At 33.5% G+C, this 24,558-nt stretch overlaps 1 protein-coding gene across 2 annotated transcripts in view; it reads left to right on the top strand.

Moving 5' to 3' along the window:
• grm8a (glutamate receptor, metabotropic 8a) overlaps window positions 1–24,558 on the top strand; it is an 833,323-nt gene that overhangs the window by 614,664 nt on the left and 194,101 nt on the right. For both annotated transcript variants that reach the window (XM_072916040.1, XM_061983598.2), the window contains exon 7: window positions 16,172–16,375. In XM_072916040.1, the coding sequence (XP_072772141.1) occupies window positions 16,172–16,375 (204 nt within the window). The remainder of the gene's footprint in view (window positions 1–16,171; window positions 16,376–24,558) is intronic.

Raw genomic sequence — 24,558 nt, 5'->3', positions numbered from 1 at the left:
TTATTACAGTAAAAAAAAAAAAAATTATTGAGAGAAAAATGCTGTAAAAACCACAGTAAATTTTACAATTTTACCACAAAATTTATCGCTACTTTTACATTGCACAATTTGATGTATAACTTGCTTTGAATTCATTATTATTAGTATTTATTTCTATTTAAATTTTTTTTTTAATATTTTCTAATTATTTTTTGCATAATTAGACAATATTTAAGTTAACATAATTTAGCGATTACATGGAGTATTTTTTCTACTCCTCCCAAAACAGAAAGAAAGAATACATTTAGTAAAAAAAAAGTTACAGTACTTTATTGATACATATTATTTCCAGGCTTTCGAGGGCCAAATAAAATGAAGTGGCGGAAAAATAATTGAGAGAAAAATGATTGAGAGAAAAATGCTGTAAAAACCACAGTAAATTTCACAATTTTACCACAAAATCTATTGCTACTTTTACATTGCACAATTTGATGAATAACTTGCTTTGAATTCATTATTATTAGTATTTATTTCTATTTAATTTTTTTTAAAAATATTTGCTAATTAATTTTTGCATAATTAGACAATATTTAAGTTAACATAATTCACCAAGTTACATGGAGTATTTTTTTTTCTCCCAAAACAGAAAGAAAGAATACATTTAGTAAGAAAAGTTACAGTACTTTATTGATACATATTATTTCCAGGCTTTCGAGGGCCAAATAAAATAGTAAATTTCACAATTTTACCACAAAATTTATTGTTACTTTTACATTGCACAATATGATGAATAACTTGCTTTGAATTCATTATTTTTAGTATTTTTTTCCATTTAAAAAATGGTTTTAATATTTGTTAATTAATTATTGCATAATTAGACAATATTTAAGTTAACATAATTTGCGATTATATGGAGTACATATTTTTTTTTCTCCCAAAATAGAGAAAAAGAATACATTTAGTGAGAAAAGTTACAGTACTTTACTGATACATGTTTTTGCATAATTAGACAATATTTAAAACAACTGAGACTCTGATCTGAGGAAACAATTGGGAGAGAGAGAGAAAAAAACGCTCACCTACTCTGCATTTTCGGCAGGTAGATCGATATAAAGGCAGGGGATAAAAGGTTAGCATGTGTGGAAGTGACATCTTTGTAAATGTTGAGTCCTTCTGGGTGAGTTTCCCCCGCTCGTCTTAGGCTCGGAAAGCAAAATGTCAGTAAATCATCAGCCGTGATTTCTTAGCTTAGAGATGAGCATGCAGGGTTGTGTGTCGGAGCCTGCGGTCCCCGGGCGGGGGGGTCAGGGCGCATTTTGTGTGAAGAGGTGCATGTAAAATGTCAATGAAGGACAGGGCGCTTCATGTGGAATTCATTCTGCAAATGTATTCCTAGCCCCTTCCTGCTCCATCACTATAAGGATGGGTACCGAATCTGGTATTCTTTTGTCACAAACCAGATGTGGCCCGCCACTTCATTTTATAATGGCCCTCGAAAGCCTGGAAATAAAATGTATCAATAAAGTACTGTAACTTTTCTCACTGAATTTATTATTTCTTTCTATTTTGGGAGAAAAAAAATATGTACCCCATGTAATCGCAAATTATGTTAACTTAAATATTGTCTAATTATGCAAAAATATGTTACCCTTTTTTAAAAAAATATAAATTAATACTAATAATAATGATGTAAAAGCAAGTTATCCATCAAGTTGTGCAATGTAAAAATAGCAATAGATTTCATGGTAAAATTGTGAAATTTACCGTGTTTTTTACAGTATTTTCTTTAAATGAAAAAAACTGTACTTTTTTTTTTTTTTTTACTGTAATAAACTGTGGTGCCGTTTGGGCATTTACAGTAATACACCGAAAAATCTACACTTGTTGATTTGTGTTAAAAAAATAATAATAATAAATAAACTGGCAGCTCAGGTGCCAAAATTTTATTGTAAAATGTATTTACAGTAAAAAACAAAACAAATGTAAATTTACAGTAATACACCGAAAAATCTACACTTGTTGATTTGTGGTAAAAAAAACAAAACAAAAAAAAAAAAAAAACTGGCAGGTCAGTTGCCAACATTTTATTGTAAAATGTATTTACAGTAAAAAAACAAAAACAAATGTAAATTTACAGTAGTACACCGAAAAATCTACACTTGTTGATTTGTGGTAAAAAACAAAAACAAAAACAAACAAACTGGCAGGTCAGGTGCCAACATTTTATTGTAAAATGTATTTACAGTAAAAAAAAACAAATGTAAATTTACGGTAGTACACCGAAAACTCTACACTTGTTGATTTGTGGTAAAAACAAACAAACGAAAAAACAAACTGGCAGGTCAGGTGCCAACATTTTATTGTAAAATGTATTTACAGTAAAAAAAAACAAATGTAAATTTACAGTAATACACCGAAAAATCTACACTTGTTGATTTATGGTAAAAAAAAACAAAAAAAACTGGCAGGTCAGGTGCCAAAATTTTATTGTAAAATTTATTTACAGTAAAAAAAAAACAAATGTAAATTTACAGTAATACACCAAAAAATCTACACTTGTTGATATGTGGTAAAAAACAAACAAAAAATAAAACAAACAAAAAAAACTGGCAGGTCAGGTGCCAACATTTTATTGTAAAATGTATTTACAGTAAAAAAAAAACAAATGTAAATTTACAGTAGTACACCGAAACATCTACACTTGTTGATTTGTGGTAAAAAAAATAAAAAAATAAAAAACAAACTGGCAGGTCAGGTGCCAACATTTTATTGTAAAATGTATTTACAGTAAAAAAAACAAATGTAAATTTACAGTAATTCACCGAAAAATCTACACTTGTTGATTTGTGGTAAAAAAAAAAAAAAAAAAAAAAAAAAACTGGCAGGTCAGGTGCCAACATTTTATTGTAAAATGTATTTACAGTAAAAAAAACAAATGTAAATTTACAGTAGTACACCGAAAAATCTACACTTGTTGATTTGTGGTAAAAAAACAAAAACAAAAACAAAAAAACTGGCAGGTCAGGTGCCAACATTTTATTGTAAAATGTATTTACAGTAAAAAAAAACAAATGTAAATTTACGGTAGTACACAGAAAACTACACTTGTTGATTTGTGGTAAAAACAAACAAACGAAAAAAAAAACTGGCAGGTCAGGTGCCAAAATTTTATTGTAAAATTTATTTACAGTAAAAAAAAACAAATGTAAATTTACAGTAATACACCGAAAAATCTACACTTGTTGATTTGTGTTAAAAAATAAAAAATAAACTGGCAGCTCAGGTGCCAAAATTTTATTGTAAAATGTATTTACAGTAAAAAAAAAAAAAAAAAAAAGTAAATTTACAGTAATACACCGAAAAATCTACACTTGTTGATTTGTGGTAAAAAAAAACCAAAAAAAACTGGCAGGTCAGGTGCCAAAATTTTATTGTAAAATTTATTTACAGTAAAAAAAAAACAAATGTAAATTTACAGTAATACACTGAAAAATCTACACTTGTTGATTTTTGGTAAAAAACAAAAAACAAAAAAAAACTGGCAGGTCAGGTGCCAACATTTTATTGTAAAATGTATTTACAGTAAAAAAAACAAATGTAAATTTACAGTAATACACCGAAAAATCTACACTTGTTGATTTGTGGTAAAAAAAACAAAAAAAAAACAAAACAAACTGGCAGGTCAGGTGCCAACATTTTATTGTAAAATGTATTTACAGTAAAAAAAAACAAATGTCAATTTACAGTAATACACCGAAAAATCTACACTTGTTGATTTGTGGTAAAAAACAAAAACAATTAAAAAAAACTGGCAGGTCAGGTGCCAAAATTTTATTGTAAAATGTATTTACAGTAAAAAAAAAACAAATGTAAATTTACAGTAATACACCGAAAAATCTACACTTGTTGATTTGTGGTAAAAAACAAACAAAAAACAACAACAAACTGGCAGGTCAGGTGCCAACATTTTATTGTAAAATGTATTTACAGTAAAAAAAACAAATGTAAATTTACAGTAATACACCGAAAAATCTACACTTGTTGATTTGTGGTAAAAAAAAAAAAAAAAAAAAAAAAAAAAAAAAAATGGCAGGTCAGGTGCCAACATTTTATTGTAAAATGTATTTACAGTAAAAAAAACAAATGTAAATTTACAGTAATACACAGAAAAATCTACACTTGTTGATTTGTGGTAAAAAAACAAAAAAAAACAAAAAAAAAACCTGGCAGGTCAGGTGCCAAAATTTTATTGTAAAATTTATTTACAGTAAAAAAAAAACAAATGTAAATTTACAGTAATACACCAAAAAATCTACACTTGTTGATTTGTGGTAAAAAACAAACAAAAAACAACAACAAACTGGCAGGTCAGGTGCCAACATTTTATTGTAAAATGTATTTACAGTAAAAAAAAACAAATGTAAATTTACAGTAGTACACCGAAAAATCTACACTTGTTGATTTGTGGTAAAAAAAATAAAAATAAAAAAAAATAAAAAAATGGCAGGTCAGGTGCCAACATTTTATTGTAAAATGTATTTACAGTAAAAAAAACAAATGTAAATTTACAGTAATACACCGAAAAATCTACACTTGTTGATTTGTGGTAAAAAACAAACAAACAAAAAAAAAAACCGGCAGGTCAGGTGCCAACATTTTATTGTAAAATGTATTTACAGTAAAAAAAAACAAATGTATATTTACAGTAATACACCGAAAAATCTACACTTGTTGATTTGTGGTAAAAAACAAAAACAAAAACAAACAAACTGGCAGGTCAGGTGCCAACATTTTATTGTAAAATGTATTTACAGTAAAAAAAAAACAAATGTAAATTTACAGTAATACACCGAAAAATCTACACTTGTTGATTTGTGGTAAAAAAAAAAATTAAAAAAATAAAAACTGGCAGGTCAGGTGCCAAAATTTTATTGTAAAATGTATTTACAGTAAAAAAAACAAACAAATGTAAATTTACAGTAATACACCGAAAAATCTACACTTGTTGATTTGTGGTAAAAAACAAACAAAAAAAACAAAAAAAAAACTGGCAGGTCAGGTGCCAACATTTTATTGTAAAATGTATTTACAGTAAAAAAAAAAACAAATGTAAATTTACAGTAATACACCGAAAAACCTACACTTGTTGATTTGTGGTAAAAAAAAAAAAAAAAAAAAAAAATTGCAGGTCAGGTGCCAACATTTTATTGTAAAATGTATTTACAGTAAAAAAAAAAAAAAAGTAAATTTACAGTAATACACCGAAAACTCTACACTTGTTGATTTGTGGTAAAAACAAACAAAAAAAAAAACAAACAAACTGGCAGCTCAGGTGCCAAAATTTTATTGTAAAATGTATTTACAGTAAAAAACAAAACAAATGTAAATTTACAGTAATACACCGAAAAATCTACACTTGTTGATTTGTGGTAAAAAACAAAAAAAAAAAAAAAAAAACGGCAGGTCAGGTGCCAACATTTTATTGTAAAATGTATTTACAGTAAAAAAAAACAAATGTAAATTTACAGTAATACACCGAAAAATCTACACTTGTTGATTTGTGGTAAAAAACAAAAAACAAAAACAAACAAACTGGCAGGTCAGGTGCCAACATTTTATTGTAAAATGTATTTACAGTAAAAAAAAACAAATGTAAATTTACAGTAATACACCGAAAAATCTACACTTGTTGATTTGTGGTAAAAAAAATAATAAAAAAAATAAAAACTGGCAGGTCAGGTGCCAAAATTTTATTGTAAAATGTATTTACAGTAAAAAACAAAAACAAATGTAAATTTACAGTAATACACCGAAAAATCTACACTTGTTGATTTGTGGTAAAAAACAAACAAAAAAACCAAAAAAAAAACTGGCAGGTCAGGTGCCAACATTTTATTGTAAAATGTATTTACAGTAAAAAAAAAAACAAATGTAAATTTACAGTAATACACCGAAAAACCTACACTTGTTGATTTGTGGTAAAAAAAATTAAAAAAAATAAATTGCAGGTCAGGTGCCAACATTTTATTGTAAAATGTATTTACAGCAAAAAAAAACAAATGTAAATGTACAGTAATACACCGAAAAATCTACACTTGTTGATTTGTGGTTAAAAAAAAAAAAAAAAAATAAAAACTGGCAGGTCAGGTGCCAACATTTTATTGTAAAATGTATTTACAGCAAAAAAAAACAAATGTAAATTTACAGTAATACACCGAAAAATCTACACTTGTTGATTTGTGGTTAAAAAACAAACAAACAAAAAAAAAACTGGCAGGTCAGGCGCCAACATTTTATTGTAAAATGTATTTACAGTAAAAAAAACAAATGTAAATTTACAGTAATACACCGAAAAATCTACACTTGTTGATTTGTGGTAAAAAAAACAACAACAAACAAAAAAACTGGCAGGTCAGGTGCCAACATTTTATTGTAAAATGTATTTACAGTAAAAAAAACCAAATGTAAATTTACAGTAATACACCAAAAAATCTACACTTGTTGATTTGTGGTAAAAAAAAACAAAAAAAAAACCAAAAAAACTGGCAGGTCAGGTGAAATGTATTTACAGTAAAAAACAAAAACAAATGTAAATTTACAGTAATACACCGAAAAATCTACACTTGTTGATTTGTGTTTAAAAATAAAAAATAAAAAATAAACTGGCAGCTCAGGTGCCAAAATTGTATTGTAAAATTTATTTACAGTAAAAAAAAAACAAATGTAAATTTACAGTAATACACTGAAAAATCTACACTTGTTGATTTTTGGTAAAAAACAAAAAACAAAAAAAAACTGGCAGGTCAGGTGCCAACATTTTATTGTAAAATGTATTTACAGTAAAAAAAACAAATGTAAATTTACAGTAATACACCGAAAAATCTACACTTGTTGATTTGTGGTAAAAAAAAAACCAAAACAAAAAAAAAACTGGCAGGTCAGGTGCCAACATTTTATTGTAAAATGTATTTACAGTAAAAAAAAAACAAATGTAAATTTACAGTAATACACCGAAAAACCTACACTTGTTGATTTGTGGTAAAAAAAATTAAAAAAAATAAATTGCAGGTCAGGTGCCAACATTTTATTGTAAAATGTATTTACAGCAAAAAAAAACAAATGTAAATGTACAGTAATACACCGAAAAATCTACACTTGTTGATTTGTGGTTAAAAAAAAAACAAAAAAAATAAAAACTGGCAGGTCAGGTGCCAACATTTTATTGTAAAATGTATTTACAGCAAAAAAAAACAAATGTAAATTTACAGTAATACACCGAAAAATCTACACTTGTTGATTTGTGGTTAAAAAACAAACAAACAAAAAAAAAACTGGCAGGTCAGGCGCCAACATTTTATTGTAAAATGTATTTACAGTAAAAAAAACAAATGTAAATTTACAGTAATACACCGAAAAATCTACACTTGTTGATTTGTGGTAAAAAAAACAACAACAAACAAAAAAACTGGCAGGTCAGGTGCCAACATTTTATTGTAAAATGTATTTACAGTAAAAAAAACCAAATGTAAATTTACAGTAATACACCAAAAAATCTACACTTGTTGATTTGTGGTAAAAAAAAACAAAAAAAAAACAAAAAAAACTGGCAGGTCAGGTGAAATGTATTTACAGTAAAAAACAAAAACAAATGTAAATTTACAGTAATACACCGAAAAATCTACACTTGTTGATTTGTGTTTAAAAATAAAAAATAAAAAATAAACTGGCAGCTCAGGTGCCAAAATTGTATTGTAAAATTTATTTACAGTAAAAAAAAAACAAATGTAAATTTACAGTAATACACTGAAAAATCTACACTTGTTGATTTTTGGTAAAAAACAAAAAACAAAAAAAAACTGGCAGGTCAGGTGCCAACATTTTATTGTAAAATGTATTTACAGTAAAAAAAACAAATGTAAATTTACAGTAATACACCGAAAAATCTACACTTGTTGATTTGTGGTAAAAAAAAAACCAAAACAAAAAAAAAACCTGGCAGGTCAGGTGCCAACATTTTATTGTAAAATGTATTTACAGTAAAAAAAAACAAATGTAAATTTACAGTAGTACACCGAAAAATCTACACTTGTTGATTTGTGGTAAAAAAAAACAAAAAACAAACAAAAAAAACTGGCAGGTCAGGTGCCAACATTTTATTGTAAAATGTATTTACAGTAAAAAAAAAACAAATGTCAATTTACAGTAATACACCGAAAAATCTACACTTGTTGATTTGTGGTAAAAAAAAAAAAAAAACTGGCAGGTCAGGTGCCAACATTTTATTGTAAAATGTATTTACAGTAAAAAAAACAAATGTACATTTACAGTAATACACCGAAAAATCTATACTTGTTGATTTGTGGTAAAAAAAACAAAACAAAAAAAAACTGGCAGGTCAGGTGCCAACATTTTATTGTAAAATGTATTTACAGTAAAAAAAACAAATGTCAATTTACAGTAATACACTGAAAAATCTACACTTGTTGATTTGTGGTAAAAAACAAACAAAAAACAAACAAAACTGGCAGGTCAGGTGCCAACATTTTATTGTAAAATGTATTTACAGTAAAAAAAACAAATGTAAATTTACAGTAGTACACCGAAAAATCTACACTTGTTGATTTGTGGTAAAAAAAACAAAAAAACAAAAAAAATAAACTGGCAGGTCAGGTGCCAACATTTTATTGTAAAATGTATTTACAGTAAAAAAAACAAATGTAAATTTACAGTAATACACCGAAAAATCTACACTTGTTGATTTGTGGTAAAAAAAAAAAAAAAATAAATAAACTGGCAGGTCAGGTGCCAACATTTTATTGTAAAATGTATTTACAGTAAAAAAACAAATGTAAATTTACAGTAATACACCGAAAAATCTACACTTGTTGATTTGTGGTAAAAAAAACAAAAAAAAAACAAAAAAAACTGGCAGGTAAGGTGCCAACATTTTATTGTAAAATGTATTTACAGTAAAAAAAACAAATGTAAATTTACAGTAATACACCAAAAAATCTATACTTGTTGATTTGTGGTAAAAAAAACAAAACAAAAAAAAACTGGCAGGTCAGGTGCCAACATTTTATTGTAAAATGTATTTACAGTAAAAAAAACAAATGTCAATTTACAGTAATACACTGAAAAATCTACACTTGTTGATTTGTGGTAAAAAACAAACAAAAAAAAAAAAAAACTGGCAGGTCAGGTGCCAACATTTTATTGTAAAATGTATTTACAGTAAAAAAAACAAATGTAAATTTACAGTAATACACCGAAAAATCTACACTTGTTGATTTGTGGTAAAAAAACCAAAACAAAAATAAACTGGCAGGTCAGGTGCCAACATTTTATTGTAAAATGTATTTACAGTAAAAAAAACAAATGTAAATTTACAGTAATAAACAGAAAAATCTACACTTGTTGATTTGTGGTAAAAAAAACAAAAAAAAAACAAAAAAAACTGGCAGGTCAGGTGCCAACATTTTATTGTAAAATGTATTTACAGTAAAAAAAAACAAATGTAAATTTACAGTAATACACCGAAAAATCTACACTTGTTGATTTGTAGTAAAAAAAAACAAACAAACAAAAAAAAACTGGCAGGTCAGGTGCCAACATTTTATTGTAAAATGTATTTACAGTAAAAAAAACAAATGTCAATTTACAGTAATACACCGAAAAATCTAAACTTGTTGATTTGTGGTAAAAAAAACAAAAAAAAACAAAAAAAAACTGGCAGGTCAGGTGCCAACATTTTATTGTAAAATGTATTTACAGTAAAAAAAACAAATGTAAATTTACAGTAATACACCGAAAAATCTACACTTGTTGATTTGTGGTAAAAAAAAAAAAAAAAAAAAAAACTGGCAGGTCAGGTGCCAACATTTTATTGTAAAATGTATTTACAGTAAAAAAAACAAATGTCAATTTACAGTAATACACCGAAAAATCTACACTTGTTGATTTGTGGTAAAAAAAACAAAAACAAACAAACTGGCAGGTCAGGTGCCAACATTTTATTGTAAAATGTATTTACAGTAAAAAAAACAAATGTCAATTTACAGTAGTACACCGAAAAATCTACACTTGTTGATTTGTGGTAAAAAAAACAAAAAACAAACAAAAATAAACTGGCAGGTCAGGTGCCAACATTTTATTGTAAAATGTATTTACAGTAAAAAAAACAAATATAAATTTACAGTAATACACCGAAAAATCTACACTTGTTGATTTGTGGTAAAAAAAACAAAACAAAAAAAAACTGGCAGGTCAGGTGCCAACATTTTATTGTAAAATGTATTTACAGTAAAAAAAACAAATATAAATTTACAGTAATACACCGAAAAATCTACACTTGTTGATTTGTGGTAAAAAAAACAAAACAAAAAAAAACTGGCAGGTCAGGTGCCAACATTTTATTGTAAAATGTATTTACAGTAAAAAAAACAAATGTAAATTTACAGTAATACACCGAAAAATCTACACTTGTTGATTTGTGGTAAAAAAAAAAAAAAAAAAAAAAAAAAAAACTGGCAGGTCAGGTGCCAACATTTTATTGTAAAATGTATTTACAGTAAAAAAAACAAATGTCAATTTACAGTAATACACCGAAAAATCTACACTTGTTGATTTGTGGTAAAAAACAAAAACAATTAAAAAAAACTGGCAGGTCAGGTGCCAAAATTTTATTGTAAAATGTATTTACAGTAAAAAAAAAACAAATGTAAATTTACAGTAATACACCGAAAAATCTACACTTGTTGATTTGTGGTAAAAAACAAACAAAAAACAACAACAAACTGGCAGGTCAGGTGCCAACATTTTATTGTAAAATGTATTTACAGTAAAAAAAACAAATGTAAATTTACAGTAATACACCAAAAAATCTACACGTGTTGATTTGTGGTAAAAAAAAAAAAAAAAAAAAAAAAAAAAAGGCAGGTCAGGTGCCAACATTTTATTGTAAAATGTATTTACAGTAAAAAAAACAAATGTAAATTTACAGTAATACACAGAAAAATCTACACTTGTTGATTTGTGGTAAAAAAAACAAAAAAAAACAAAAAAAAAAAACTGGCAGGTCAGGTGCCAAAATTTTATTGTAAAATTTATTTACAGTAAAAAAAAAACAAATGTAAATTTACAGTAATACACCAAAAAATCTACACTTGTTGATTTGTGGTAAAAAACAAACAAAAAACAACAACAAACTGGCAGGTCAGGTGCCAACATTTTATTGTAAAATGTATTTACAGTAAAAAAAACAAATGTAAATTTACAGTAGTACACCGAAAAATCTACACTTGTTGATTTGTGGTAAAAAAAAAAAAAAAAAAAAAAATGGCAGGTCAGGTGCCAACATTTTATTGTAAAATGTATTTACAGTAAAAAAAACAAATGTAAATTTACAGTAATACACAGAAAAATCTACACTTGTTGATTTGTGGTAAAAAAAACAAAAAAAAACAAAAAAAAAAACTGGCAGGTCAGGTGCCAACATTTTATTGTAAAATGTATTTACAGTAAAAAACAAAACAAATGTAAATTTACAGTAATACACCGAAAAATCTACACTTGTTGATTTGTGGTAAAAAACAAACAAACAAAAAAAAAAACCGGCAGGTCAGGTGCCAACATTTTATTGTAAAATGTATTTACAGTAAAAAAAAACAAATGTAAATTTACAGTAATACACCGAAAAATCTACACTTGTTGATTTGTGGTAAAAAACAAAAACAAAAACAAACAAACTGGCAGGTCAGGTGCCAACATTTTATTGTAAAATGTATTTACAGTAAAAAAAAACAAATGTAAATTTACAGTAGTACACCGAAAAATCTACACTTGTTGATTTGTGGTAAAAAAAAACAAAAAAAAAACAAAAAAAACTGGCAGGTCATGTGCCAACATTTTATTGTAAAATGTATTTACAGTAAAAAAAAACAAATGTCAATTTACAGTAATACACCGAAAAATCTACACTTGTTGATTTGTGGTAAAAAAAACAAAAAAACTGGCAGGTCAGGTGCCAACATTTTATTGTAAAATGTATTTACAGTAAAAAAAACAAATGTACATTTACAGTAGTACACCGAAAAATCTACACTTGTTGATTTGTGGTAAAAAAAAAAATTAAAAAAATAAAAACTGGCAGGTCAGGTGCCAAAATTTTATTGTAAAATGTATTTACAGTAAAAAAAACAAACAAATGTAAATTTACAGTAATACACCGAAAAATCTACACTTGTTGATTTGTGGTAAAAAAAAAAAAAAAAAAAAAAAAAAAAAAACTGGCAGGTCAGGTGCCAACATTTTATTGTAAAATGTATTTACAGTAAAAAAAAACAAATGTAAATTTACAGTAATACACCGAAAAATCTACACTTGTTGATTTGTGGTAAAAAAACAACAACAAAAAAAACAAACAAACTGGCAGCTCAGGTGCCAAAATTTTATTGTAAAATGTATTTACAGTAAAAAACAAAACAAATGTAAATTTACAGTAATACACCGAAAAATCTACACTTGTTGATTTGTGGTAAAAAACAAACAAACAAAAAAAAAACCGGCAGGTCAGGTGCCAACATTTTATTGTAAAATGTATTTACAGTAAAAAAAAACAAATGTAAATTTACAGTAATACACCGAAAAATCTACACTTGTTGATTTGTGGTAAAAAACAAAAAACAAAAACAAACAAACTGGCAGGTCAGGTGCCAACATTTTATTGTAAAATGTATTTACAGTAAAAAAAAACAAATGTAAATTTACAGTAATACACCGAAAAATCTACACTTGTTGATTTGTGGTAAAAAAAATAATAAAAAAAATAAAAACTGGCAGGTCAGGTGCCAAAATTTTATTGTAAAATGTATTTACAGTAAAAAACAAAAACAAATGTAAATTTACAGTAATACACCGAAAAATCTACACTTGTTGATTTGTGGTAAAAAACAAACCAAAAAACCAAAAAAAAAACTGGCAGGTCAGGTGCCAACATTTTATTGTAAAATGTATTTACAGTAATACACCGAAAAACCTACACTTGTTGATTTGTGGTAAAAAAATAAATAAAATAAAAATTGCAGGTCAGGTGCCAACATTTTATTGTAAAATGTATTTACAGCAAAAAAAACCAAATGTAAATGTACAGTAATACACCGAAAAATCTACACTTGTTGATTTGTGGTTAAAAAAAAAACAAAAAAAATAAAAACTGGCAGGTCAGGTGCCAACATTTTATTGTAAAATGTATTTACAGCAAAAAAAAAACAAATGTAAATTTACAGTAATACACCGAAAAATCTACACTTGTTGATTTGTGGTTAAAAAAAAAAAAAAAAAAAAAAAAACTGGCAGGTCAGGTGCCAACATTTTATTGTAAAATGTATTTACAGCAAAAAAAAACAAATGTAAATTTACAGTAATACACCGAAAAATCTACACTTGTTGATTTGTGGTTAAAAAAAAAACAAACAAAAAAAAAACTGGCAGGTCAGGTGCCAACATTTTATTGTAAAATGTATTTACAGCAAAAAAAAACAAATGTAAATTTACAGTAATACACCGAAAAATCTACACTTGTTGATTTGTGGTTAAAAAAAAAACAAACAAAAAAAAAACTGGCAGGTCAGGCGCCAACATTTTATTGTAAAATGTATTTACAGTAAAAAAAACAAATGTAAATTTACAGTAATACACCGAAAAATCTACACTTGTTGATTTATGGTAAAAAAACCAACCAAAAAAACAAACAAACTGGCAGGTCAGGTGGCAACATTTTTTTGTAAAATGTATTTACAGTAAAAAAAAACAAATGTAAATTTACAGTAATACACCGAAAAATCTACACTTGTTGATTTGTGGTAAAAAAAACAAACAAAAAAAAAACTGGCAGGTCAAGTGCCAACATTTTATTGTAAAATGTATTTACAGTAAAAAAAACAAATGCAAATTTACAGTAATTTTTTTTTTACCATAAACACAGCAGTACTATTTTTCAATTTACAGTAATATACAGCATTTTGAAGTGAAATTATTGCAACTTACCATATTTTTTTACATTTTAGTTTAAAAAAAAAATCTGTTAAAAATTGGTGTAATAATACTTTGAAACGGCCCTTTGGGGCCAAACAAAATTGTGAGGTGGCAGTCAGTGAAAACGACTTTGACACCTCTGCTCTAGGTAATGTTGCAATTTTCAATGTCAACAAATAATAATAATAATAACTGGGATTTATATAGCGCTTTTCTAAGTACCCAAAGTCGCTTTACATGTAGAACCCATCAATCATTCACACCTGGTGGTGGTAAGCTACTTTCATAGCTTCAGCTGCCCTGGGGTAGACTGACAGAAGCGTGGCTGCAATTTGCGCCAACGGCCCCTCCGACCACCACCTCATTCAATTCACCGGTGTGAGTGGCACCGGGGGCAAAGGGTGAAGTGTCCTGCCCAAGGACACAACGGCAGCGATTTTTGGATGGTAAGCAGCGGGGAGCGAACCTGCAACCCTCAGGTTTCTGGCACGGTTGCTCTAACCACTACGCCATGCCGCCCCAACAAAGAAATTGTCTCCAAAAAGGTAAAGCAAGGCTCCACTTGTTCAAAAATCTGCTAACTGGATGCTAATATACATTAGCTCCGTTTTTCGCATGCGTTACTGATTGTAACGTTTTCCATTAAAATCCTTCACATGTGTTAATGAAAACTACAATTAAGGTGCACGTTAACAATCAAACCATACTTGCCAACCTTGAGACCTCCAATTTCGGGAGGTGGGGGGTGGGAGCGGGGGGCGTGGTTGGGGGCGTGGTTAAGAGGGGAGGAGTATATTTACAGCAAGAATTCACCTAGTCAAGTATTTCATATATATATATATATATATATATATATATATATATATATATATATATATATATATATATATATATATATATCCCCGCGACCCCGAAGGGAATAAGCGGTAGTAAATGGATGGATGGATATACATATATATATATATATATATATATATATATATATATATATATATATATATATATATATATATAAGAAATAATTGACTTTCAGTGAATTCTAGCTATATATATATATATATATATATATATATATATATAAATAAAAGAAATACTTGAATTTCAGTGTTCATTTATTTACACATATACACACACATAACACTCATCTACTCATTGTTGAGTTAAGGGTTGAATTGTCCATCCTTGTTCTATTCTCTGTCACTATTTTTCGAACCATGCTGAACACCCTCTCTGATGATGCATCACTGTGTGGCACGCACAAAAGTGCTTTCATCAAATGCACTAGATGGCAGTATTGTCCCGTTTAAGAGTGTCACAACATTGCTGTTTACGGCAGACGAACTGCTTTACGGTAGACAAAAAAACGTGACTGCCGTCGTCGTGTGTTGTTGCCGCGCTGGGAGGACGTTAATGAAACTGCCTAACAATAAACCCACATAAGAAACCAAGAACTCGCCCTCCATCATTCTACAGTTATAACGTGATTGGGCAGGCACGCTGTTTACATTGTGGGTTAGCGGACTCGGGTCTGAATTTCGGGAGATTTTCGGGAGAAAATTTGTCCCGGGAGGTTTTCGGGAGAGGCGCTGAATTTCGGGTTGGCAAGTATGAGGTACACCAGCGCAAGTGATGTTCGGCAATGGCGCCCAGAGGCAAATATGCATTTTCTTTTCTATTGCCAACTCAATTATTAAGTGCGTTCATGAAATAGTCATGCCGCGGAAGGCGCCTTCGTATATATATATATATATATATATATATATATATAAAAGGACGGCTGTAAATGTTTCAGCGCGCCGCGCATTATGTACTTCTCTCGAATCGCCATGTGGTACAAATGGTCGTCACGAGACAAAGTGAGGGGTTCAAAGAGCGGGCATTTATTGTGTCATGTCAAACAGTCAAACAGGGAAATTGCATTATGACATCACCAGAGGATTCTTTCACCTGCAACTTTGCAACCAGTGAATGGATTCCCTTTCTCCTCATCAAAGGACACTTTTTTTCTTTTTTTTTCTTTTTTTTTAGCCTTTTCCCACTGCAGTTCTTCTTTTTATAGCGTGTATTCATAATTCAACACCGCCTACTGCCCTCCGGTTCACAGCGGCCCGGCTAACTTTTCTTGCCTTTTTTTTTTTGTTTTCTCCTCGTGTCTCAGGTTTGGAGAAAGTCGGCCGCAACTCCAGCTACGAGCAAGAGGGCAAGGTGCAGTTCGTGATGGACGCGGTGTACGCCATGGCGCATGCCCTGCACCACATGCACCGCAAGCTGTGCTACGGCTACCCGGGGCTGTGCCCGCGCATGGCCAGCAGCATCGACGGCAAAGAGCTGCTCAGCCACATCCGCGCCGTCAACTTCAATGGTGAGCAGGGCCGGCCCGTGGCATAGGCCGTATAGGCAAATGCTAAGGGCGCCGTCCATCAGGGGGCGCCACGCCAGTGCCACAAATGTTGGGAAAAAAAAAAAAAGAAAAAAAGTTGGTATTATTATTTCTAAATACAAAAAATAATCCCACGTTAATTAAAATGCAAAGTAAAGCCTATTTAATAGAAATATTATTTGTTACAACATAACGCCCCCCCCCCCCCCCCCCCCCCCCCCCCCCCCCGCACCGTGCGCCCCCTCCCTTCCCGTATCATGACTCTTTTTGGACGTCACCACATCAAAAAATCAACACAAGATGTCAAAACGGCCAAAACTGTCAGGTGCCCAGGGAAGAAAAAAGAGAAAAGTAGAGGAGGAGAAACGAGAAAAGACAGAGGTAGCAGGTAGGTAACGTTAGCCTACATGAAATTATTTGTCTGTTACAGAATGTGATAGTAACCCGGCTTTTTAGCATTAAGCTAATGTCACATGATTCGGCAATTGCTAATCAATAAATAGCTAGTTCTGTTTTAACGTCGGGTTAATATTGTGGAGGGGGCTAAATTGTTATGGAAAATAATAATGTAACGTTAGGTAATTACAATACTCCCACCTTACATTCCTCAGGGACATTTGTATTAGATCTTTTAAGCAGGTGTTTTTGTTTACATTGTTATTGCCTTCTGGTTAGCTAATGTTTGCCCTGCAGGTAATAGTCACTTTTCCACCCCTTTATATATTAGGTATAGTTGTAAGTAAAAAAAAAAGGTCAAAGACAAAGCTATTCGGTTTCTTGTGAGTATATACACTTCACTGCCGATGTGGGGGGGCGCCACCTAAAATCTTGCCTAGGGCGCCAGATTGGTTAGGGCCGGGCCTGATGGTGAGCGAGGGGCCGACTAACTCATTAACAGACCACACGTTGCCTTTACTAAGACGGGCAGGCAAGTCACTTGTTTTGATGCAAAATTAATAGAGACTAAAAACCTCTACATTGCCTCATCATATACAAACCCCGTTTCCATATGAGTTGGGAAATTGTGTTAGATGTAAATATAAACAGAATACAATGATTTGCAAATCCTTTTCAACCCATATTCAGTTGAATGCACTACAAAGACAACATATTTGATGTTCAAACTCATAAACTTTATTTTTTTTTTGCAAATAATAATTAACTTAGAATTTCTGTGTTACATGGCCTTTCCTTTTAACAACACTCAGTAAACGTTCGGGAACTGAGGAGGCACATTTTTGAAGCTTCTCAGGTGGAATTCTTTCCCATTCTTGCTTGATGTACAGCTTAAGTTGTTCAACAGTCCGGGGGTCTCCGTTGTGGTATTTTAGGCTTCATAATGCGCCGCACATTTTCAATGGGAGACAGGTCTGGACTACAGGCAGGCCAGTCTAGTACCCGCACTCTTTTACTATGAAGCCACGTTGATGTAACACTGAAATAAGCAGGGGCGTCGATGGTAACGTTGCTTGGATGGCAACATGTGTTGCTCCAAAACCTGTATGTACCTTTCAGCATTAATGGCGCCTTCACAGATGTGTAAGTTACCCATGTCTTGGGCACTAATACACCCCCATACCATCACACATGCTGGCTTTTCCACTTTGCGCCTACAACAATCCGGATGGTTCTTTTCCTCTTTGGTCCGGAGGACACGACGTCCACAGTTTCCAAAAACAATTTGAAATGTGGACTCGTCAGACCACAGAACACTTTTCCACTTTGTATCAGTCCATCTTAGATGAGCTCAGGCCCAGCAAAGCCGACGGCGTTTCTGGGTGTTGTTGATAAACGGTTTTCGTCCTTGCATAGGAGAGTTTTAACTTGCACTTACAGATGTAGCGACCAACTGTAGTTACTGACAGTGGGTTTCTGAAGTGTTCCTGAGCCCATGTGGTGATATCCTTTACACACTGATGTCGCTTGTTGATGCAGTACAGCCTGAGGGATGGAAGGTCACGGGCTTAGCTGCTTACGTGCAGTGATTTCTCCAGATTCTCTGAACCCTTTGATGATATTACGGACCGTAGATGGTGAAATCCCTAAATTCCTTGCAGTAGCTGGTTGAGAATGTTTTTTCTTAAACTGTTCAACAATTTGCTCACGCATTTGTTGACAAAGTGGTGACCCTCGCCCCATCTTTGTTTGTGAATGACTGAGCGTTTCATGGAATCTACTTTTATACGCAATCATGGCACCCACCTGTTCCCAATTTGCCTGTTCACCTGTGGGATGTTCCAAATAAGTGTTTGATGAGCATTCCTCAACTTTATCAGTATTTATTGCCACCTTTCCCAACTTCTTTGTCACGTGTTGCTGGCATCAAATTCTAAAGTTAATGATTATTTGCAAAAAAAAAAAAAAAATGTTTATGAGTTTGAACATCAAATATGTTGTCTTTGTAGCATATTCAACTGAATATGGGTTGAAAATGATTTGCAAATCATTGTATTCCGTTTATATTTACATCTAACACAATTTCCCAACTCATATGGAAACGGGGTTTGTATTTTAAATAGCTGCAACATAACATACATAAGTAACAAACAGCATGATAACATAGCTGTAAACCAAGGAAGGCACACACTACATACACACACGCCTAACCAGGCGTTTTTGTTCTCTCAAGGAATTATGAAATAAAATCATGTCCGAAGCCCAGAACACTCTACACATTTCCCCAGTTTTAGTTTAGAGAATCTGTGGTGGGCTCTCCTATTTCTGGGGCTGAGGTTGCCGAGGTAGTTAAAAAGCTCCTCGGTGGCAAGGCCCCGGGGTGGATGAGATCCGCCCGGAGTTCCTTAAGGCTCTGGATGTTGTGGGGCTGTCTTGGTTGACAAGACTCTGCAACATCGCGTGGACATCGGGGGCGGTACCTCTGGATTGGCAGACCGGGGTGGTGGTTCCTCTCTTTAAGAAGGGGGACCGGAGGGTGTGTTCCAACTATCGTGGGATCACACTCCTCAGCCTTCCCGGTAAGGTCTATTCAGGTGTACTGGAGAGGAGGCTACGCCGGATAGTCGAACCTCGGATTCAGGAGGAACAGTGTGGTTTTCGTCTTGGTCGTGGAACTGTGGACCAGCTCTATACTCTCGGCAGGGTCCTTGAGGGTGCATGGGAGTTTGCCCAACCAGTCTACATGTGCTTTGTGGACTTGGAGAAGGCATTCGACCGTGTACCCCGGGAAGTCCTGTGGGGAGTGCACAGAGAGTATGGGGTATTGGACTGTCTGATTGTGGCGGTTCGCTCCCTGTATGATCAGTGTCAGAGCTTGGTCCGCATTGCCGGCAGTAAGTCGGACACGTTTCCAGTGAGGGTTGGACTCCGCCAAGGCTGCCCTTTGTCACCGATTCTGTTCATAACTTTTATGGACAGAATTTCTAGGCGCAGTCAGGGCGTTGAGGGGATCTGGTTTGGTGGCTGCAGGATTAGGTCTCTGCTATTTGCAGATGATGTGGTCCTGATGGCTTCATCTGGCCAGGATCTTCAGCTCTCACTGGATCGGTTCGCAGCTGAGTGTGAAGCGACTGGGATGGGAATCAGCACCTCCAAGTCCGAGTCCATGGTTCTCTCCCGGAAAAGGGTGGAGTGCCATCTCCGGGTTGGGGAGGAGATCTTGCCCCAAGTGTAGGAGTTCAAGTACCTCGGAGTCTTGTTCACGAGTGGGGGAAGAGTGGATCGTGAGATCGACAGGCGGATCGGTGCGGCGTCTTCAGTAATGCGGACGCTGTATCGATCCGTTGTGGTGAAGAAGGAGCTGAGCCGGAAGGCAAAGCTCTCGATTTACCGGTCGATCTACGTTCCCATCCTCACCTATGGTCATGAGCTTTGGGTCATGACCGAAAGGACAAGATCACGGGTACAAGCGGCCGAAATGAGTTTCCTCCGCCGGGTGGCGGGGCTCTCCCTTAGAGATAGGGTGAGAAGCTCTGTCATCCGGGGGGAGCTCAAAGTAAAGCCGCTGCTCCTCCACATCGAGAGGAGCCAGATGAGGTGGTTCGGGCATCTGGTCAGGATGCCACCCGAACGCCTCCCTAGGAAGGTGTTTCGGGCACGTCCGACCGGTAGGAGGCCACGGGGAAGACCCAGGACACGCTGGGAAGACTATCTCTCCCGGCTGGCCTGGGAACGCCTCGGGATCCCCCGGGAGGAGCTGGACGAAGTGGCTGGGGAGAGGGAAGTCTGGGCTTCCCTGCTTAAGCTGCTGCCCCCGCGACCCGACCTCGGATAAGCGGAAGAAGATGGATGGATGGATGGATAGTTTACAGAAAAGGAAAGATTGGCCTGGCCCACTAGGATCCCTCTTTATGTTTGTGAACGTTATAGTCTATACATCTAGAATGATGTGATAATCAAACACTCTAGAAGTCTAGAATGAAAGAGTATATAAGAGAATTGACAGAGTGTGTGCACCTTCAGTGCTGAATGATGAGCAGAGGCAGAGTTTTTTTCTTTTGTATCAGTATTTATTGCCACCTTTCCCAACGTCTTTGTCACGTGTTGCTGGCATCAAATTCTAAAGTTAATGATTATCTACTAATAAAAGTTTCAATCAATCAATCAATCAAAAAAGTTGCTGCAATGTGTCCAGCGCCCCGGGAAGGTGAAATATACCAGTGCACCTGAAGTGTACACCACACGTGATAAAATGATCAAAGAAGCTTCCAGAAAACTATTAAATTGGTTCTAATCGCATCAATTGAGACACCAGGCAACATCCATTGAGATGAGGACAAAAGGACCGTAATGCCTTTCGTAATTAACTCTCAAATATGAAAATGCGCCTCATTGTCTCGTGAGCGCGACCACAAAGGAAGGAGTATATCGGCCATGTTCCAACATTGGAGTACTAACACCATCTGGACTGTGATCGCTCAACTATGTGACTTTTTAATAGAAAATACATATTTAATGTAGCGTTTATCAATTGATTTTTATGGCGGTTAATATCAAACTGTGACACTCCCCTGCACAAGTACACCAAACACACACAAACATATTCCCCTCAGACGTGCCACGGCTTCACAGATATGAAGTGATGTGAATGACTATGAGAAACCTTGGAGAGGACCGCAAATGTGGTGACCCCCCCCCCTCCCCCCCCTCTAGGGGAGACCGTATGCAATGGACGTCGAGTGGGTCTAGCATAATATTGTGAATGTCCAGTCCATAGTGGATCTAACATAATAGTGAGAGTCCAGTCCATAGTGGATCTAACATAATAGTGAGAGTCCAGTCCATAGTGGGTCTAACATAATATTGTGAGAGTCCAGTCCATAGTGGAGCTAACATAATAGTGTGAGAGTCCAGTCCATAGTGGATCTAACATAATAGTGAGAGTCCAGTCCATAGTGGGTCTAACATAATATTGTGAGAGTCCACTCCATAGTGGATCTAACATAATAGTGAGAGTCCAGTCCATAGTGGATCTAACATAATGGTGAGAGTCCAGTCCATAGTGGATCTAATATAATAGTGAGAGTCCAGTCCATAGTGGATCTAACATAATAGTGAGAGTCCAGTCCATAGTGGATCTAACATAAAAGTGAGAGTCCAGTCCATAGTGGGTCTAACATATTAGTGAGAGTCCAGTCCATAGTGGATCTAACATAATGGTGAGAGTCCAGTCCATAGTGGATCTAACATAATAGTGAGAGTCCAGTCCATAGTGGATCTAACATAATATTGTGAGAGTCCAGTCCATAGTGGAGCTAACATAATAGTGTGAGAGTCCAGTCCATAGTGGATCTAACGTAACAGTGAGAGTCCAGTCCATAGTGGGTCTAACATAATATTATGAAAGTCCAGTCCATAGTGGATCTAACATAATAGTGAGAGTCCAGTTCATAGTGGATCTAACATAATAGTGAAACTCCAGTCTATAGTGGGTCTAACATAATAGTGAGAGTCCAGTCCATAGTGGGTCTAACATTATATTGTGAGAGTCTAGTCCATAGTGAAGCTAACATAATAGTGAGAGTCCAGTCCATAGTGGATCTAACATAATAGTGAGAGTCCAGTCCATAGTGGATCTAACATAACAGTGAGAGTCCAGTCCATAGTGGATCTAACATAGTAGTGAGAGTCCAGTCCATAGTGGATCTAACATAACAGTGAGAGTCCAGTCCATAGTGGGTCTAACATAATATTGTGAGAGTCCAGTCCATAGTGGATCTAACATAATAGTGAAAGTCCAGTCCATAGTGGATCTAACATAATAGTGAGAGTCCAGTCCATAGTGGATCTAACATAATAGTGTGAGAGTCCAGTTCATAGTGGATCAAACATAATAGTGAGAGTCCAGTCCATAGTGGATCTAACATAATAGTGAGAGTCCAGTCCATAGTGGATCTAACACAATAGTGAGAGTCCAGTCCATAGTGGGTCTAACATAATATTGTGATAGTCCAGTCCATAGTGGATCTAACATAATAGTGAGAGTCCAGTCCATAGTGGATCTAACATAGCAGTGAGAGTCCAGTCCATAGTGGGTCTAACATAATAGTGAGAGTCCAGTCCATAGTGGATCTAGTATAATAGTGTGAAAGTCCAGTCCATAGTGGATCAAACATAATAGTGAGAGTCCAGTCCATAGTGGATTTAACATAATAGTGGGAGTCCAGTCCATAGTGGGGCCAGCAGGAGACCATCCCGAGCGGGGACGGGTCAGCAGCGCAGAGATGTCCCCAACCGATGCACAGGCACGGTCCACATGCACGGTCCATTCCGGGTCCCGACTCTGGACAGCCAGCACTTCATCCATGGCCACCGGACCTGTGCCACAAGGGAGAGGGGGGCAGAGGAGAAAAGAAAAGAAACGGCAGATCAACTGGTCTAAAAAGGGGGGTCTATTTAAAGGCTCGAGTATACAAATGAGTTTTAAGATGGGACTTAAATGCTTCTACTGAGGTAGCATCTCTAACTGTTACCGGTAGAACATTCCATAGTACTGGAGCCCCAATAGAAAACGCTCTATAGCCTGCAGACTTTTTTTGGGCTCTGGGAATCACTAATAAGCCGGAGTTCTTGCCGGGACATATGGTACAATACAATCAGCAAGATAGGACGGAGCTAGACCGTGTAGTATTTTTTACGTAAGTAGTAAAACCTTAAAGTCACATCTTAAGTGCACAGGAAGCCAGTGCAGGTGAGCCAGTATAGGTATATATATATATATATGTATATATATATATAAGGTATATACAGTATAGGCGTAATATGATCAAACTTTCTTGTTCTTGTCAAAAGTCTAGCAGCCGCATTTTGTACCAACTGTAATCTTTTAATGCTAGACATAGGGAGACCCGAAAATAATACGTATTTGTACTAAACAGAACCCTCAACGCCATAAATAACACCAGGATGGTCATAAAAACAAGTGAAGCAAAGTTTCATCTACGGATTATTATCCACCCCCAGCCAGGAAGAAGAAGCTGTTGTAGCGTGCATACACACACACACACACACACACACACACACACACACACGCACTACATCACCAAGGCAACTCACGGCCTGGACGTCCTTTTCAAAGGTGTCTTTTTCATGCATATCAATGTCATTCAAAAGCGTTCCACGTTTCAAATAAGCAAGATAAAGGCGTCACAGAAAAGTATACAAGGTCAAAAACGTCTGGAAAGTGGAAGGTGATCAGACTTTTATAATCAAAGTACTGCACACGTATAACAGATTTTCCTGGAAGAGGGTCAGGTGCATGATTTATACAAATAAAAATAAAAATAAAAATAAATAAAAATATAGATATATTTATATTTATATTATTATTATTATTATTATTATTATTATTATTATTATATTATTTTTATTTATGTTTATATTATGTATTTATATTTTTTTATTTATATTTATATTTAATATGAATATATAGTATATTTGTATAAAATAAATTTTATACAAATAAAAGTTTAGTTTATAAAAGTAAACACGTTTGACTAAGAAGTATTTTTTTATAAAAGCAAAGTACTGCACAAGTATAACAGATTTTCCTGGAAGAGGGTCAGGTGCATGACTTATACAAATAAAAATACAAATAAAAAAAATGTAAAAAAAAAAATATAGATATATTTATATTTATATTATTATTATTATTATTACATTTTTTATTTATGTTTATATTATGTATTTATATTTTTTTATTTATATGT

This window comes from Nerophis lumbriciformis, linkage group LG25 (assembly GCF_033978685.3).
Source record: "Nerophis lumbriciformis linkage group LG25, RoL_Nlum_v2.1, whole genome shotgun sequence".
NCBI lineage: Eukaryota > Metazoa > Chordata > Actinopteri > Syngnathiformes > Syngnathidae > Nerophis > Nerophis lumbriciformis.
This window is presented reverse-complemented; position numbering and strand designations above follow the sequence as displayed.